The sequence below is a fragment of the Colossoma macropomum genome, unplaced genomic scaffold (assembly GCF_904425465.1).
Source record: "Colossoma macropomum unplaced genomic scaffold, Colossoma_macropomum, whole genome shotgun sequence".
Classification (NCBI taxonomy): domain Eukaryota; kingdom Metazoa; phylum Chordata; class Actinopteri; order Characiformes; family Serrasalmidae; genus Colossoma; species Colossoma macropomum.
Genome location: NW_023494785.1, coordinates 27,202,281 through 27,220,977, shown reverse-complemented (window position 1 = coordinate 27,220,977; position 18,697 = coordinate 27,202,281). Strand labels below are relative to the sequence as shown.

Sequence of the window (18,697 nt, the reverse complement as noted above, 5' to 3'; positions counted from 1 at the left end):
AGTAAGGTACAGGTCTAGCCACTGAACCAGGAAACATTCGCGATATCCAATTTTAAAATGTTATTCCTGAAATGTGTTTGTAAACATCGGTAGCAAATAAACGAGACATCTTTATGCTTTTGCCAACTGCCACTTCAAGTTTGTTTTCGTTGCGCGTGTGGCGCAGAACGGCCTGTGATTGGATGAGTCATGCTGAATGGTCTGTGATTGGATGATCTGCGTGTCAGTCAAACCGCCCTTTCCTATCGCGGTTTACTAAATCCACACGGTCTGGTTTATGGGCCTGTATTTTGCCGAGTGTTGCCAGATTGGCCGAGTTCCCGCCACACTGGGCAGATTTTGGTCGGATCAACCTGCAGCTGGAATTCGAATAGGCCTAACTTCTATCCAGAACCAATCAGTTATCAAAACTTTGACTGACATACATTTAAATCACTCCTGTTGAGAGGAGACTGTTGCCCCGCCCATCTATATTGCTCACAATAACCTTCAGAGGTTAACGTCCCCTATTTATAATTGATGTAATGGATGTGCGTTAACGGCTAACACAGCATAGATTGTCCAGTTAATTGGCTTTCCTGAATGTACGTAATTTTGCAGTACTTCATGTACTGTGTGTATGTTGTGTGCGTTTATTGTGCATTTTGTCAGGTTTTGAACATTTTTTGTCTGGAAAACTATAGTAGCAATCTGGCAACCCTGACAGTAGTATGCCACGCTAATAAAGTAGTTTATTCTTTGTGTGTAGTAGGTGAAAATGGTTTCTGTTTTCTCCTCCTGCCTCTTCACTTTAGTTGTTACCGCCGCTGTCTTACAGGCACTGTCCTCAACTAGTCGACTGCTGCCCACAGCGAGACTATAGGTGAGTTCACCCGTCGAGTAGTCGACTAGTCTGTACAGCCCACTAGTTAAAACAAAGACGGGTCTACTCCGGAGTAAACTCACAGGGTCTACTGACTGCTCTTCGCTGTTATCACAAATTCCATTTAATATACGATATTTAATATTTCTAATAAATGTAAACATGTAAACATGCCTCTTTTGAGTTAAGACAAAACACGAAGACTGTTTATCAATCTGAATGTCTCCCAGGCAGCAGAGGCGGTTTGTTTTGGCGGGGATTGACAGCTGCTCCTCCAATCAGCGGCCGCGCTGCTCGGCCCCGCCCCCGCCGGTTACACTGTGCTGGGAGTCCGGAGTGGCCGTACACAGAGAGAGAGAGAGCAAGAAAGAAAGAGAAAGAAAGAGAATATGCTGCACGACCTGAAACCGTCAAATCCCTGAAGTGTGTGGAAGAGACCTAAGGAGGAGGAGGTCCGGTGATAAACATGACCGAGAGGTTCGTGGTCGTCCCCGTCGGTCAGGGCAACGGCAGCGCGGCCGAGGGACTGAGCCAAGAGCCCTCAACGTTACCTGCGGCGGCTGGAGGAGGAGGAGATGAGGGAGATTTGGGTTTGGATGAGAGAGAAGCCGTGCCAATCCTCGAGTACAGCCGGGAGCCCAACAAATACGGTGGGTACTGTTAGCTTTCACACCGTTTAGCAGGCTTTTTGGTAGCACTTTTACTTTGGTGTGTTTGTTGTCGTCTGTTATTGCGAGTCTCCGACAGGCGCGCGGTGGGGGCTACATGTCCATAACGTACAGTAAGTCATGGTATAAGCTCCCACAAAAGACGTATTTCTGAGCGCGAACTTTGAGAAGAAGCCTGAATAATAATATTGTAAGTATAAGACTGTATGAGCAGTGTTACTCGTACACCTGAGCGTGTTGTTTGTGTGACTGGACTGTCGTGTAAGTTTAGCTAGCTCGGTCTTGTGCTCAGTAAATCAGGCTGCTGTTCTTTGGCTAGCAGTTGTGCAACATCTTCATGTAGCGTCTAGAATGAATGAGATTTCTTTTCTGCCACATTTAATAGAAAAACGACTTGCTGTGTGTTTCACGATACCAGGTTTTGCTTCTTTCATTTATTTATTTTTTTTGCTGGAGAGCACACGCAAAGGATATTCTGTCAAATTAGCATGATGTGGATTTTTCCCCTCTTCTGTTTTTTTTTGCTCACATTTAGTGCTTATAAGCAAACGGTTTTCTGTAATGTGCATAAAATGATTTGGATGTGCCTCGTTATAGAGTCATTATAGCACATCTTGGCCATTTATCTGACATTTGAGTTAAGGGCTCAATTTCTTTTACATGACTCACTCTGAATGTTGTTTTTGGCACCATTTCCACCCAAACATTTTTAGTGTCCAGCCAGCGTGTTGTGAATATGTACAGTAGTACAACAAGCTACTTCTGATATTAACTAACATTATTCTGCATATATACTACACTATATCATGCTGTATTATTATGTATCACTCTACACTGAAGTGAGATGTCTTCTCCATCCGTATGCCTAGCATTTTTGCACTATTTTTGCACTGTTTATGTATTTAAGCTATTTACTCCTGCACACTGCCAAACATCTGTACTGTTTGGAGCCCTTGCTACTGTTTATTGTTACTTGTTGTCTGGAGAACTGTCTTGTATGTACAACATACCCGTACCCCTCTCATATATGTAATGCCCCTGTGCCTTGTTGCTCCCTTCATGCACTTGTTTTTTGTAGGAGTATGTTGCTGTAGTAAAATAACTTAATTGCATTTTTATTTTTTCTAAATAAATATGACAATAATTCCAGCTTGAAGTTGAACTATATACTAGCATTCATCCACAATCTAGAAAATCTCCAGCTTTGCACCAGCATGCTGTATATTAGCAAATGCACTGTGCAGAATGGAGATAGAAGGGCCCTAATTAGGTCCCTACTAGGTAGTAAGCAAAACAAGACATCTAGCATAGTCAATTTAATACTAATACAGGATCTTAAGCTGGAGTAGCTGAGCGTGTGAAGTCCACAAGAAGAGTCACACTGAGGCAGGTTGGTGCCTGTGCTCCTTTGCATCTCTGAAATTAGATAACACCTGCACTATGTCTATGACTGTGTGTGTATGTGGTGTTATTGTGAAACACAGTTAGATGCCTAATGAAGACTGCATGTACCTTTAGTTATGGCATTGATGGCATTGTCTTTTGTATATGTGTAATTACATGAACAAGGAAACATCCCCAAAGCATTTTCTGAGAACAATTTGAGAGGAATTTTTTCTAGGTGTGATTTTTACCATTACTGTTGCGTAGCGCACCATGGAGTCCGCTGTTCCCCCTTTCCTCATTATTTCACAAAATAACATGTTATACAATAACAGGGGCAAATGTAATCTTGTCCTTTGGGCTTTGGATGGTCTTTAACGTTCTGTACTTTTCATGCTCAGCTGTCCCCATTTATTAATAATGACGCTTCTCATTGGTTTCTCTGCTGGGCAGTCAAGTGGTCAGTCTCGAAGTAGGCTGCTGCTCCTGTTCAATATCAGAAGGATTCTTCTAGCATTACATATTTTCTGAGACGTCATGTTCAGTTAACCAGGATTAGTTTGCTTATTGAATCAGTGCATTCAAAATAAATGTGATAAATCTGATGGGTTTATGTAATGTAAGCCTCAAATCTGCGGGCGTAGAGGGGCAGGAGGAGATATAACCAATGATTTTGCTCAGTGTGTTCATGTCTAATGGTTGTGAGCGCAGTGTGGACGTCTTTCCACCCTTAAGCTCTGATAGATATGTTGTCAATCCTTTTGCGATTGTATCTCAGATAAAGAGAGCATGTTATAAAGCAGCTCAAGTGCTCAACTTAACTCATTGGCAGTGTAAGTTATGGATGGATATTCAGTCCGTTTTATGAACTGGCTAACGATATCTATTGGTTAAACAACTGACCATTACGAAAGTATCAATAATGAAATTATGCATTACTCTGGTAATGTTCAACAGCACTGTCTGTCTCAGGAAAGATATCTTGATTTGCTTTCTACTGCTTGCTTTCCTCATGTGCGCCTGGTCATAGAGTTAAGGTGAAGTCTCATTCTTAGTTCTTCAGGTGCTCATTAGTTCCCACGACTCACGACTTAAAACTGTAGGGCAGGAACTGAAGTGATTTTACACAGTGAATGCGGATGCCATTGTCCTTAAACTAGACTAGCTTGTCTTAGAAATTCATACATAGCATATCTTGGCTGCTTTGCGTTGGCTGTGACAGAACTGTGCATGTGAGTCATCCTTTTGGTCAGGGGTGTTGGACTGCCCTGTGTTATTTGGTGTGGCTCTTGTAAGGTCCATCATTAATGGTGTTCAGTCCACTGCAGTATGGAGCTTTGCACGAAATATACTGACAAAGTGCCCAATTTTTATACCCTTGCAAAGGAAATCTTTCAGTAACACAATCAGACAGGCTAAAGGCCATGAGCAAAGCACAGCATTTGTAAAAGAAAAATGGAAAAAGATGTCTTGTAGTATGCTACATAAAAATGAGCCTTCTCAATCATAAGCAGCAATACCCTAAACTAAAGAGCACTCAGATGAATCAGAGAAACATCTAATGAAATGAAAAATATTTCAATACAAAATGTGCAGGGACTATTATTCACAGTTAGTGTTTGCGCACACAGCATCACGGTTATCATTTCTGCCATGATTGTCATAGTGCACCCTTTTACAGCCCCCCATTTGCTTTACTAAAAACTGCCAGCCACTCAAACTGTATCTTTAAAAATAAGGTGAATCTTGTGAGCCTTGGAAAAGAGGTTGATTTAGAGCAGTATATTGTATCCAGTGGTTATTTTCCATGGCCTTCTGTTTAACCTAATTGGATTTGTGTGTTCAGACAAGCTGTGCCACTTTCTGAATGTTTTCAGGAAAGCAAATGTGTTTCAAATCAGATTAGATTCCTTGACTTTTAAAGCTTCAAAAAAGATAAGCAATAGATGTTGCCTGCTCTATACCTAACTGAATAACACCTCGATTGTAATGACATGGTCAGATAATTCTCTAAGGTAAAAGACTGTTGACAGTTTATCACTACACTTAATTATATACGTTGTGGTATACAGAGTATGAATTATCATTATTTTTATTATATTATTTGGTCACATATTAGGGCTGAATTTTGAATTTTGAGTGCAATTTAAGTTGGAAGTAGTTTTTATCAATGTTGCTCGAGGCCTGTAATTTTGACCAAGAAAGACCAGAATATTCACTTTTTCTGGCTTGAGGCATAAACTCTGAACAGACTACCAGTTAGTTGTGGATATGTTTCTACAGGGACTTCATAAGCTCCATGTTGTTAGGTTTAATTTCACACTTAAGCTTAAGCATCAGACAATGTCACTGACAGTGTAGGACACAATAAAGTGAGATCTTTTGCTATTTGAGAATTGTACTCTCTTATGATTTCAATATTAAAAAAACGTTCATCTTTCAGCCCTATTATGTATTACTAATTATACCTGCATGTTGTTTGTAGGTCTTAAAAATATATTTTATAAAGCTAAATTTCTCTCGTTTTTTTAAATAAAAGAGTTTAAAGTAGTATTTAAGCTTCATTGAAGTTTCAAAACGTACCATTCTCCACACAGTCAACAAATAGAAACTAAACTGCGAAAACAGCCCATTTTGAATAAATCTTTTCTGTGATGTCACCAGAACCAACTCATTTACACATATCCACCTGCTCAGCCTACAGCAGTTTAGCCCTTCCCATTCAAACTGAATTTATAAGCAGTGGTTCACCTCTGAGTGCTGAGTGATATGAATCTGGCACAATACAGGACAGTCAGAACCAGAGCCAATCAGAACAGAGCTTGTTTATCTTAAATTAGTCTTAAAGGCACAGTAACATAAACAGCCTGTTTAATTCTGATGGATAAAGAAAGGTTGACAAATGTTCATGTAAAAATAAATTATGAGCTTTTTTGTTACATAAAACCACGCAAATGTTATAGGTGGACCTCAAGGGAAAAACTAAAATTCAAAAAAAATGTAAGAAATGGTGAAAAACAAATAAATGACTGACTAAATATGTAAATAATCAAAGTTATGTACTTATACATTGTAAAAGTCTCTTCCCAAGTCACTGTCTTTTTCTAGCTGAGCGTTGGTCACATAGCTGGATCTTGTTTCTACCATGTCGGCTAAAACGTAATCTAGTTTACACACTCAGCCTCAGTAGGGAATGATGAGGGTGTGTTCCCAGGAGCTGCAGTGTGGCTCCATGTTGGGTGGGGGGAGGCTGAAGGAGGGGGTGGAACTATTAGTATCAGGTAGAGTCTCACATCTTTATATGGAGTCTTTCTCAGTCAGGACCCAGCAAACAGCTGACTCCGGCATCCACGTTCACTACTGGGTCATTCCATGCCAGTTCACTAGGGCTTGACACAGTCTCACTTTGGAGCCACTCCATAAGAAAGTGTAAAGAGATAGCAGGTGCTCATGTGGCATTCGCTCTGAAAATATTTGCTGAATGCAAGCAAAATTTGTTCATTGTGACGGAGATAATATTTTGCTCCTTGAACTCCTTGAACAATAATTTTATTCTATGTGTTATCATATTATGGTATATATATATATTTTTTCAACTTTGATATGATTTTTAATTCTGAGGTCAAGATTCGTTTTTCTTTTTGCTGATAAAATAAGCCCCCAAAGTCGCAACTCCTAGAATTAATACACAAGCTTGGTTGATTGGATTATATTCTAATGAGGAATTCCACTAATGTTTTAAATTTAGTACAGTTAAATTGTTAAGATTTGAAGTAAGCCATTCAGAGCAGTTTGATGTGAAATGTGCACAGCAGTAAAAGAAACCTGTTTTTGCTAATCGATCAACTCTGAACCAGGAGTCCGGAGAGTATAACTGGTGCTGTTTAATTGGCTGTAGTGCTGCACAGTTTGGGAAAAAAACTGTATGCATAGTTTTTGTCAGCTTTTTAAAAATGCATTGCTGCTGGAGCATTGTGCCTACAAACTGCAACGCACAGTCGAATCGTCAGAGATTGGCAGATGTTTGCTCAAAACACGAAATGAGCAGTCAGCCAATGTATAGTTTATTTTGGCATATCTGTGTAGCAATTTTATGCTGCAAGTAACATGAGACAGGTAAGTTCACTGAAGCTGTATTTGAATGCTGCTACTACACCTGTACCAAAATGTCATAACATAATTAAATGTGACTCATAGTGCCAAATAGCCAGTTGCCTCTTACTTTTGATGCAGCACTTTATTTGGTTCATGTTATTTGAATAGGCAACTGATTTAAAACCCCTAAAAAACATTTAAAAAGGCAGTTTGGTCCATTAAAGAGCAAATAATGTTTTTATATTGATTATATAAGTACTAAGAATGTGCTAGTGTGTTTTATGTGTTCATTTACCCCACACAGTGTGAGCACTGGAATAAAAAAAAAATTAAACTGCAGTTTGACTGTAAAGAAATCAGAGTTGGCTGTAAATATTCATGATCAGTGCATCCACTTTGAAACATAGGGCATATTACATACTGTGAACATGTCTAGCATATATGTTGCCCGTCCCAGTATGAAACACTGAAATTCTTGTTTTAATACTTTTGGATTTATCTAACTGATACCTGAAGAGTTAAGCTGGCTTCTCTCTAGGGCCTGATACCAATAAAACTGTGGGTCATTGATATCAACCAACTGATATATCAGTCAAGCTTTTATGATTATGTGTTAGATTAGAAATGGATGAAATTAAAATCATATTTGTTATCTAAAGAACAAAAAACAAAAAAACTAAGAACATGTTTGGTGTCTGTGTACCTTCTGATACTGTTATTGCAGATTTAACATGGAATGATGCCAGCACTTCACGCTGGTGTTGTTGATTGGGTGGTTCCCTCAGTGGTTTGGCCTCCTTGGTTTTCCTTCATTAAGCCTCATAAATCATCTTTAGTGCTCATAATGAATAGATTTACAATAGTGCCTGCTGTAATGGTCTCATGGGCATTATAAAGGATGCTGCTATGATACAGAGTAAGATCTTAGGACACTAATGGAGATTTGCAGTGAGATAAATATTTCATTAAACATATCATGCACTTGTAGCTTAATTGAACGTTCCAGTTGTTTTTCTGTATTCTGTTTTTTGTTGTCGAGGTCTTCCACCACTTATTTTTCAGAGGCCTTTGCTTATTTTTCCACCATTTGCTTGGAGCCTTGTGTAAAGCTCACACTTAATCGTTGTGTGAGTCATGTTACCCAATGTGCAAGCTTACTAGGATTTTAAAATGCAAAGCTAAAATGGGGTTCCCTTTTCTGTCCATAATGCATTTGGGGAATTTCCACCACGCCAGTGTCTCATTACTGCCTGCGTTTGGCAGGGCTGGGTGAGCCTCCCTCTTTCGTGTGTGTACCATCTGTCTCTGTAACCATGCTTTGACACTACAGGTCTCAATAAAAGCTTAAACTACCTCACATATAGAGTGCCACAGGATTGATTTTATTTATTGGCTTTAGGAGTTATGATAAAGGTCAACAATTGTTCTTTTCATGGAGCCTGGCTTATAATGTAAAGTTATTCACAGTGTAAAAATATCTGTTTAAGTTATTCATTATTCATGATTATTTGTAATTGGCCTACAATGTAACGTAATAGTAATTGATGTTTTATTGTTTGAAGTCATTTTAAAATGATCAATTGTACACTCATAAAAATAATGGTTCATGAGTTGAAAGTGCAGTTCTAGGAGTCTGTATTTAAAAGACATTGAACTACTGCATGATTTACTAGAAAGAAAGTGTGTTGGTTCCTGTTGAATTTAGCTTAGCACAGTGTGTGAAACAGGGCGGCAGGGTGGCGCAGTGGGTAGCGCTGTCGCCTCGCAGCAAGAAGGGCCTGGGTTCGATTCCCGGCCGGGTGACCAGGGTCGTTTCTGTGTGGAGTTTGCATGTTCTCCCCGTGTCTGCGTGGGTTTCCTCCGGATACTCTGGTTTCCTCCCACAGTCCAGAAACATGCAGTCAGGCCAATTGGACGTGCTAAATGGCCCCTAGGTGTGAATGTGTCTGTCTGTCTGTCTGCCCTGCGATGGACTGGCGACCTGTCCAGGGTGTATCCTGCCTTCCGCCCAATGACAGCTGGTAGTAGGCTCCAGCACCCCACCGCGACCCAGAAGGATAAGCGGTTTAGATGATGGATGGATGGACAGTGTGTGAAACATTCAATAAAAATCATTTTTGTTATTTCCAAAATAGTAACTTTACAGGAGAAGGCAAAACATTTTAACTTCTAATATAGGATAATGTAAAGAGATTAAATATTTTGTTCATATACTTAAAGCATTAAAAGTGATTTTGTAGCATTTCTGATGGTCCATCATGAATGTAAAGGACAGCTGCTTGGTTCAATGTAGAAAAAAAAGATCAAAACGATATGTTTTTCCACCCCCATATAAAACTTTACCTTATGTGGAGGGTCTTTAAATTTTAAAACGTTTTTCACCCGCACATCTTATTTGCAAAAAATATTCTTTAACAAACCACCCCTTGAATGCTTCTTCAGAGAACCAAAAGGGGTTCTTCTATAGTGTCACTCCATAGATTCCTTTTTCAAACTTCTATTTTTTCAGATTGTAGTTGTAAGTAGTCAATAGGAAGGAAACGTAAGGCAGCTGCTGTTTTCAAACTGAAAGCCATGACCTGTCGGTGGCTTCACAGAATGTATTTGTTATCGCTGCCACGCTAAGAACAGATCCGTGAGTCATCTGGCTGCTGCAGTTAATTCCACCTTATTAAATCTCAGGTGACAACGCTTCTCAGCTGCCTCTTTCACTGGTAGGAGTTAAGCTGCTGGCACTGTGGGCCTGTCTGTGTGTGTGGATTCAACTGATTTCCCATGCTGCTCCCTCCCCACAGCCCCCTGCGCTTCAGGAAACCTCTCCCAGTCACCAGGGCAGCCTGCGGCGCACTGTGCCGAATTCTCCTGCTATGTGGCTTACGTTGCATAACGAGAGGCAGGAGACAAAAAAAAAGTATCACCTGATCCCGTCGTGTCAAACCAACAGCTGAGAGAGTAGCAGGCATGTGCCATGACATTTGAGATGGATGCCAGAGACTCTGCATGCGTGGACATCATCACCCACTAAAGACTGCCTGAGTTAGAAAGGAAAGAACTCCCATCGGTTTTGAGCAGCTGAACATATGTTGAGTCTATAGATTGATGTAAATCCATTACAGGTTACAGATGGAATACTTGCTGGCTTTGAAGATATACCATAGTATAAAGTGCAGTGATAATCACACTGTTTCAATTTTAATTCCAGTAACTATATTTGATTACTGTCTTTTAAAAAAGTCACAGTGGAAGTTAGTAGTTTCCCTGCAAATCACATCAGGACAGCATGTTTACATAGTTGCAATGTAGTTGATTTTGGTGCTCAAGAGTTTCAGTAAAAATATATCAGCATCACTCCTGTGGAACTGAACAGCTCAATGTGTTTGGAAGAGAACGCTCACTGTCATTTCTGTTATCTCAGCTAATAGATGTACACACCTTGGCTAGCATTATGTTGAATGGGGGATCCCACCCTCCTAGAGAGAGTGAGACCAGTAGTGCTCGCTTGGACTGTGTCATTGCTGGGGATCGCGCTTGCGATCTCGTGATACTTAGACTTTTGGACCACTTAGGTGTCTTCATTACTGATTTTTTAAACATTTTCAGGGTTTAGGCCAATCACAGTTATTACATAATGGCTGTATGGCAGTTATTTGAGCTGATCGTAGTTGTTAGCATTCGCAATCCAATGTTTACGTCACAACAGGCAGAGTTTAAAGCTGCACTGTGTGAAGTGTGTAATTACACGCAGTGTGCCGAAGAATTTTGTAACATCAGTGCTTTGCACCCCTCCCCTGAGTATTCAGAGTACTCAAAAGTCTGTGAACATCATATCTCCCAAGGATGCAAGTGAACTATTGTCATCGTTTCTTCAGTATAATTTTGGCTTTTCATTTAAGAACTAATCATCGAACTTGATCTTTTTGAGGCTGTGCGCATGACGTTAAAACATTAAACAACGCCATAAGACATATGGCACGATCCAGAAAACTCCTTCAAAATACAACCCGACAGCTCTGACTTGTCAATTATTATTCCAGGGTGTGGCATGTACCTACACCACATTTTATCTTTTCCCTCCTCCTCACTCAGTAATGCTGCTTCTTTCAACTTGAGCAAAAAATCTAACGTGGTGCAGTTTTGACTTTCGTTGAGTGATGTTTGATTATTTGTGCTGTGCTGTCATCAATTGGGAGCTACTATATATCAACCAGTTTGGTCATTTTAGCCTTGTGCTTCAATACAATTTAATTGTGTTTAAAAAAAAAGACATCTAAAATTGTATATACATTGTTGGCTAATGATTCATGATCATAACAGTGTTTTTAGCAATACTGTAATAGTAGTACAGAAAGCTGTGATGACTATAGTCACTGATCATGATAGGAAATGTTCATACCATTCAGTCATTATTACACTATTTTATCATTTATTATGTTATATGAGTTTATGATCTCACAGTAAATCCTCATAGCACTGACAGTCCTTATGTTTGTGTTGAACTACATTATTAAAAAAGTTGGTTCTTTTAAGGGTTCTTTAGTAAAGATATTGGTTCTATATAGAAACATACACAAAGTACACGAAGAATCATTTGCATGCCTAAAAGTTTCTTTGCATGGTTAAATGGTTCTTCAGATTGATAGAAAATGTGCCATATATAGGTCTATATGGTCTATAGGTCTATATAGGGTTCTTCTGTTGTTATGCTGTCAAGCTTGTTTAAGAATGTACTGAAGAATGTGTTCACTGCTTTACAATCTGTTCCTTCTTAGAAACAGACATACAGTAGGCTGTGTACACAGCGCAGAGGAATGCCCATATCTTTTTTCCATTCTTTGTCAGAGTTTGTGAGTTTGTGAATGATCATGTGATCTTGTGAAAGACTGCATCAAATTGAACCCCGAATTGAAAAGATCTGGGTAGACTCAAGGATTTGCTGTTTTGTTTTTAAGGAAAATACCCAATTTGTTTTGCTTTTGGAAGAACGTATGGGTTAAGTATGTGTCTAGGCTAAATCAAGCCAGAGAATACAGGCTTAATACAGCAGTGATTACTTGATGTTCTTAAAGAGGAATGCACATGTTTTTGTATGTGCGTTTTTATTATATATGATAATGAACCGTCACATGGGGACACGCTGTTCTCTTACCTTAGGAAGACCGTTTGTCTGTGATGTAATTGCTGCAGTCTGTTAAGACAGGCTAGTTCTGACAAGTCCTAAGTAGTGTCTGTTCTGCAGTGATGTCTGGATGTGGTAAAATTTCACTGTAGAACTGAGTAGAGCGAGTCAGAGTAAGACTTGTGCCCTATGTGCCGGTGATCATTTGCTATGTTGTTCCTCCTGTTCCTCTGCAGTATATCTGTATGTTGACGTGACCCAGGCTGAATACCTCATTCTTTCAGGGTCCTGATCTTTTCCTAACACGCAAGACTCTCATGAAAGAGCCTGAGACATTTCACAGAAAGAACTGAAGATCCTTTGTATTTTGAGTTGTAAACAACTGGAGTGAGTGTAGGCTGTGTAAAAGAAATGGTGCCAGGAAAAAATACCTTTATGAATTTTACTAGGAATTCAAGCCATCTACATTCATAATATTTGAGTATGTGCTGGGATTGCACAACTTTTGAAGGGTGTGCTCAGGGCTGCAGGAACACGTCTTGCTGTCTAAATGTTGAGCTGTATGTCTGTATCTTATATTAACCTTTGTGTTAATTCATTGTGAGCTTTAAAAGCAGGTTGTTTGTGTTTCAAAACTAAATAAGAAATTGCTGGACCGAAAGCACACATGCTTTTACTAAGGATGACCAGAAGGTGGCATCATAGTTTAACAGATGGGCGTGTTTGTCTCTTACTTACCACATGTATAGTGCTACTGAGTGTTATTGCCCTCCCTTCAGGATACACTAGCTTTTTTGGCTGACTCTGGTGTATTGCATCTTTTTCTTGCCCTTGATGAAATAAACATTAGTCATCACTGGATTTGGATCTGTTTTGTGTAACTTTAAATAATGGCCTAAATCTTAACCCCTTAAACTGTCATCTTATTATTTAGTTTTTAATTTTAAAGGGAAATTCCACAAATTTCTGTATAATTCAATCATTTAGATGTACACAGTCTGTCATTCAGAGTGTTTTAACGTGAAATGGTTCATTTTAGAAAAGCTGACTGATTTTTTGGCCGTCATAGGAACCAGGGGTCACAATATTTACAACGCAAATATAGCCATTTTATTTGCTGTCCAAAATAACCATTGAACCTACACATGTCTTCTTAGTTTTATATGTTATGCTGAGTATGAACAAATTGTGGAATTTCCAGAAAATAGATTTTATTTAGGTGCTGTTTTGCCCTGCATGTACATCTTTAAATAGATTTTTAAAAATATGTTTTATGTCAAAAGCTGCTCTTAAACCTAACGTAAAACAACATCTTAGCCATCAGACAACATATCCATATTCATGTCATGTAATAATAACATTTTGTGTTGTAGATATTGGAGGTATTAAACACGTATGATGTCTGGTTCACCACTGAGTCGTTAAGTTTCTCTAGAATGGCATGTCTCACATCAAATCACGTTTTATTGGCTTTGTTTGCATCTTAAACATTTAATTATGCTAAAAAATTTGAAAAATGTGCAAAATATATTTTATTCATTAAGTACTATGATTTATTTGGTAACCATAACGAAACTAGTATGTAAGTTATATAGTTATGACAGGCCATTAGGGGTTGAGGCAGCATGTGTGCCTGCAAGTTAGAGATTGCTTCAGTTTATTCAAAATGCAGCAGCCAGAGTTCTCACATTTACCTAATGATCTGCACACATCATTGCTATGCTGAATCAGTTTCCTTGGTTACCAGTGTCCTACCATTTCAGTGAAAATGTAACCATCTAACCTATGAAGCCTTCGATGTTCTGCCCGGTAGCCCCAGACTGCTTCTCACACCCTTAGATTCTCGGGCACTGGGATCTTGCAGTTCTTCGCTCAAAACGTTTAGTTCTACAGGTACCAAAACTCTTTGCTACAGTGTCTCTGTGACTGCTCTGCCCTTTCATCTTTTAAATCACAGTTTATAGCTTTCCTCCTGACACAGTTCTTCTTTCTCAGTGTCTCAGTGATTTTCTTCTTCCCCTGATGTGAAGTGTGCTTGGATTTGTGGAAGGTACCATATAAGTAGAAGATATTATTATTATTATTATTCTTATTATTGTAGCAACAACAACAACAACAATATTAATAATGATAATTGTACAGAGTACAGAGAAGTGTGTGCTCCGTAATTATTCATGCTGTTCAGTAGAACGTTTTGTTTTATTTGTTCCATCCCTTGCTTCTCCCTTATCAGGAACAGAATGAACTTCTTGCCTCCTTTTTATCAGGCCCATCTTTTGGCTGTACTTGCTGTTGACATCATCAGCCACTGATAAAACAAGGACCCGTGCTTTCTCATGGCTTTTTCACATAGACAAGAGACAAAAAACAAAAATTTTCACACGAGCTACCCAAACAGAGATGGGCAAATCAGCCCGTGTTCAGGTGATATCTATTGATTTTTAGATTTTAAGGTCAATTCTCAGGATCAAAACTGAAAAGACTGTGCTGTGAAAGTGACACACATTATAGCGGCAGCTACATGACTACATTTATTTCATTATAACTTCATAAAAGTTTCATAAAAACTTACTTGTGACACCCAAAGGAGTCAAATGTTGAGTAATTTCTGAGGTAATCTTTCTCAGTGGTGGGGGGGGGTGAGAAATAGCCGGATCAGTGGGGTTTATGGTCACTTTTGCAGCAATCTATAAATCATAAATCATCACCAGACATTTGTCTCTTATTGTGATATACAGGGTGATTCAAAAAGATTCATCCGATTTCAGAATGATTTATTTCACTTTTTTAAAAAGTAAACAACGACGAAAATCACGTTTCACAGTTACGACGAATTCACTCTTACTGAAGCGGAGAACACAAAACACTTTCAGCTCAGGGGTCGCCATCTCCTCGCAGACTGAAGGGAGCCATCTTCTGGTGACAGTCAGAAATTTTATGAGCCCCTCATTTAATTGGAATGTGATTGGTTCCTAGGCGCCTCACGGTTGTAAAAATATGGCGCTTTGAAATCGGATTAATCTTTTTGAATCACCCTGTATATCTATTTATTGCATTTGAGTGCAAATTGTGTCTCACATAGAAAACTGTTTTTAGTTTCTGTTTTATGAGAAGTGTACACTCTCTACAATCTTTTTTTATTGAAGCAACCAAATTGTGAAGTAGGCAAAACAGTATTCCCTCAACATAAAGAAATTTTCCCTCCCGGGGATGAAAGTCTCAATCTCACTAGAAAGAAAAAAGCCTTTTCAGTCAAATAAAACACTAAAAATAAGCTAATCAGCCAATTTGACCACTTTAGGTTGTTACTTTAAAAGTCGCATACAGTGAACAGCAAAAGACAAATTGTTAATCGCAGTTATTTAGATGGCGGTCAGTAGTCAACCAGAAGTACATGATCATGACAGACCTAAGAAGACACTTCAGATTGTGTCATCAGAACTAACTGTTGTATAAAGTATGTTTAATGGCTTGGTACAGGTGTAACTGGAGCTTGATTACAGCAAAAATATGGTCTGTCTGTGGGCCCAGACGACTGTGTTGAGAAACACTGCTGGAGGCATCATGATGCTACTGTTTAGATTGTGGCACCTGCCGACAGGTGTGTCATTCTGGTTTCCCCCAGAATTCAAAGCCCATTGTATTAAAAATTCAGCGAGCGTGTTGTGTTCATCTTCCACTGCCCGTCCACACAAACTGAGGCCAGTGGACATGATGTTTACTGTGGGCATTGGTTGTTAGGATACAAAATAAATGAAAGCTGTATCAGCACAGCAGATGGAGGCTTTGGAGTAGAACACTGTCAATAAACCAAAGGTTAAAAAGGGGGACAAGACAAAAACAAACTTCCTGTATTTTCAAAGGGCCTGGTTGGTGGGGTGAAGTCTCTGGGATTTGCTAGAGTGCTGTGTTTGTTTTTGCCTGCATGCTGAGTTACTACTGGTTGCACACACTCCACTGTTGTCAAAACCCTGCGTTTGTTTTGGAGTTGGACGGTGGGAAGCTGATATTACTTTTTTCAAGGAGCTCTCTGTTAAAGTCCCAATCAGGATCTGCTGAGTCAGCACCTTGGATGCTCCAGGCCTGGTTTACCAGAGTAGAGCACAGTGAGTGTTAACATCTAGGCTAATTATAGTGGGTGTGTGTGTTGTTGCTGTCTGAAATCTTATTGTTGCCTTACCCAAAACTGGTTTGACAGTACTAGTGTTTCCTGTTTAGTGTATGCCTTAAACTATGGACTGAGCTGATCACTGTTCCTTCAGAACGCTCTCATCAGCCCTGCAGCTTGCAATGATGCATTAGAAATTCTATCTCTGCATGTCTCTTATATTTCCTGATGGATCAATACTCGACTGCACCGGGACTAGGTTTTTAACTGCAGCCCCCAGAATAGAACAGGATCATGTTGTTCTTTTTGTCTTTGAAAAGGCAAACTTTTCTGTTGATGACAGATTATTGTAGACTGCAATTGGTTTGGGCTTAGACTCAACATGACTGCTTGTATAATATTTGTGAAATATATTGCTTAGGAAAATCACAACTGACTCTTTCAGAAAAGAATAACTAAATATCTTTAAAGGGGAATGCTGCCGAATAACAATGTATGCATGCAAACATAGCCATTTTATTTACTATTCAAGAAGACCAGTGAATGCCCAGATGTATTTTGAGTTTTATATGTAATGTTGATGATGGTAGAATGTGTTAAATCTTATTTTTGGTGACAATTTTGCCTTAAAACATCCTGCATGAATGGATTTCAAAAATACATATTAGGTCAAAACCTCAAAACTGTCATAAAAAGATGTGTCCATCATTATCCGCATATTTATAACAATTTCATGTAATAAAAATGTATAAAAACCATTCCTTTTGGGGCATTGAACTATTTCGGTTCCTGTCACCACTGCTGTGAAGAGTGTGTGTGTGTGTCTTCCATTGTAAGTGCGCTGGTACAATATGGCTGTTGGTTATTCGTCTATTTTGTATTGTTTTTGTCTATGCTTCTGCTGGCCAAGGAGTTGGCTATCGTATCCACCAAGAGAGCTGCTTTGAGCGATATTCCACCTGTGGCTCAGAGGCTTCTTGGGGTGGCTGTTCGAGCGACACTGCATCGCAGCTACAGTGTAGCCTGGACAGGTTGCTTGAGTGACACTACATTACAGGTATGTGGCTACCTGAGAAGGCTGCTTGGTGATGCTGCACTGCAGCTGTGGACCTGCCTGGACTGGTGGCGTTTGGCTGCACGAGCAGGGCTACACCGCAGCACTGCACCACAGCTACGAGGCCGCTTGGGCTGGCTGCCTAAGTGACGCTACATCACAGCTACATGGCTGCCTGAGCCATCCACATGGGTAACGTTACACTGCAGCTATGAGGCTGCCTGGACTGGTGATGTTCGGCTGTAGGAAAAAGCTGCCCCTTTGTGGCTAAGGACATTTCCAGCCTTCGAGGCTTCCTGGGCCATCCATATGTGTGACACTACACTGTATTTGTGGTAGACAGTTTCCGAGCTAGCTAAGTCACTCTGTAACCTGGTCAGGGGAATACACCCTGCCAGCTGTGGGAACTCTTTGTTTGTGTTTGTGTGTTGTTTGATTTACTGTTGAGTAGGTATTTTGTTACTTTTGTAAAGCATCTGATTGTAAAGTGTCCTTGAGCTTGGGAAAGGCGCTGTATAAATAAAAGTGATGATGATGTTGATAAACACTTCTGACTCTGTAAGATTCTCTAGAACAGAGCTTTTCTCATCAATCACTCTGAATGGCTTTGTTTACATTTCTTCAATTTAATTATGTAGATATTTTGAAAAAACAGTGGAATTTCCCTTTAATGTGATGGTGGTTATGAGCTTTACCAGAACTTTTTTTGTGAGGATTTTGCTGATTAGTGTTTGATGGGAATACAGTTTTATGCCTCCTAATAGTAGTCTTAAGAAGAGAAACATCAAGAACAGATCAAATTTCTCCTGTTTCAGTGATAACAAAGACAAACCCTCACTCGTTTCTGGGGTGTGTTACATTTAGACGATTTAGAAAAAAAATTGGCTGCCATTTGTGCCAGAACTAACACATGTACTGGGTGGATTATTGAACTTGTACAATCAGTACACATTGTCCTGCACAATTGCGCTGTATTACTATTACAAATAGCCTGGGGAAGCCTCCAGGATCTGGCAACAGTATTAGGGATTGACTACTAATCTGTTTTGTCTTTAACTTGCATTATGTTATGAAGTCTTAAGTTCATGAAAAAAGATAGCACTACCACTATGAATCATAATAAAGCCACAGAATTCAACTCCCAGACTCCCACCATGTGGGCTAAAATGTTCTCAAGGGTGGGCCGCTCTGTTCTGTAGACTGTGATTGAATTTGCCACGACTGATTCCTGGAATGTAGAGCACATAAGTGCCTTTCTATCTGTGTCCAGATAAACGTGGTGCTCTGGCGCTTCTGGCATTTCAAGGTCGTGAAAAGTTGCCTCAGGATTTCGCGTCATGTTGTGAGCAGCATATGGCATTATTGACAGTAACATCTATTAGAAAAAAGACTTGTTTCATTTAACAGAAGA

The 18,697-nt window shown here is 39.5% G+C and overlaps 1 protein-coding gene across 5 annotated transcripts in view; it reads left to right on the top strand.

Annotated features, from left to right (window-relative positions):
* Positions 1 to 1,192: 1,192 nt before the first annotated feature.
* The window catches only part of slc12a7b (solute carrier family 12 member 7b), a 72,067-nt gene continuing 54,562 nt past the window's right edge, over positions 1,193 to 18,697 (top strand). For all 5 annotated transcript variants that reach the window (XM_036589309.1, XM_036589298.1, XM_036589328.1 and 2 more), the window contains exon 1: positions 1,193 to 1,512. In XM_036589309.1, coding sequence (XP_036445202.1) covers positions 1,329 to 1,512 — 184 coding nt within the window. In that variant the 5' untranslated portion in view covers positions 1,193 to 1,328. The remainder of the gene's footprint in view (positions 1,513 to 18,697) is intronic.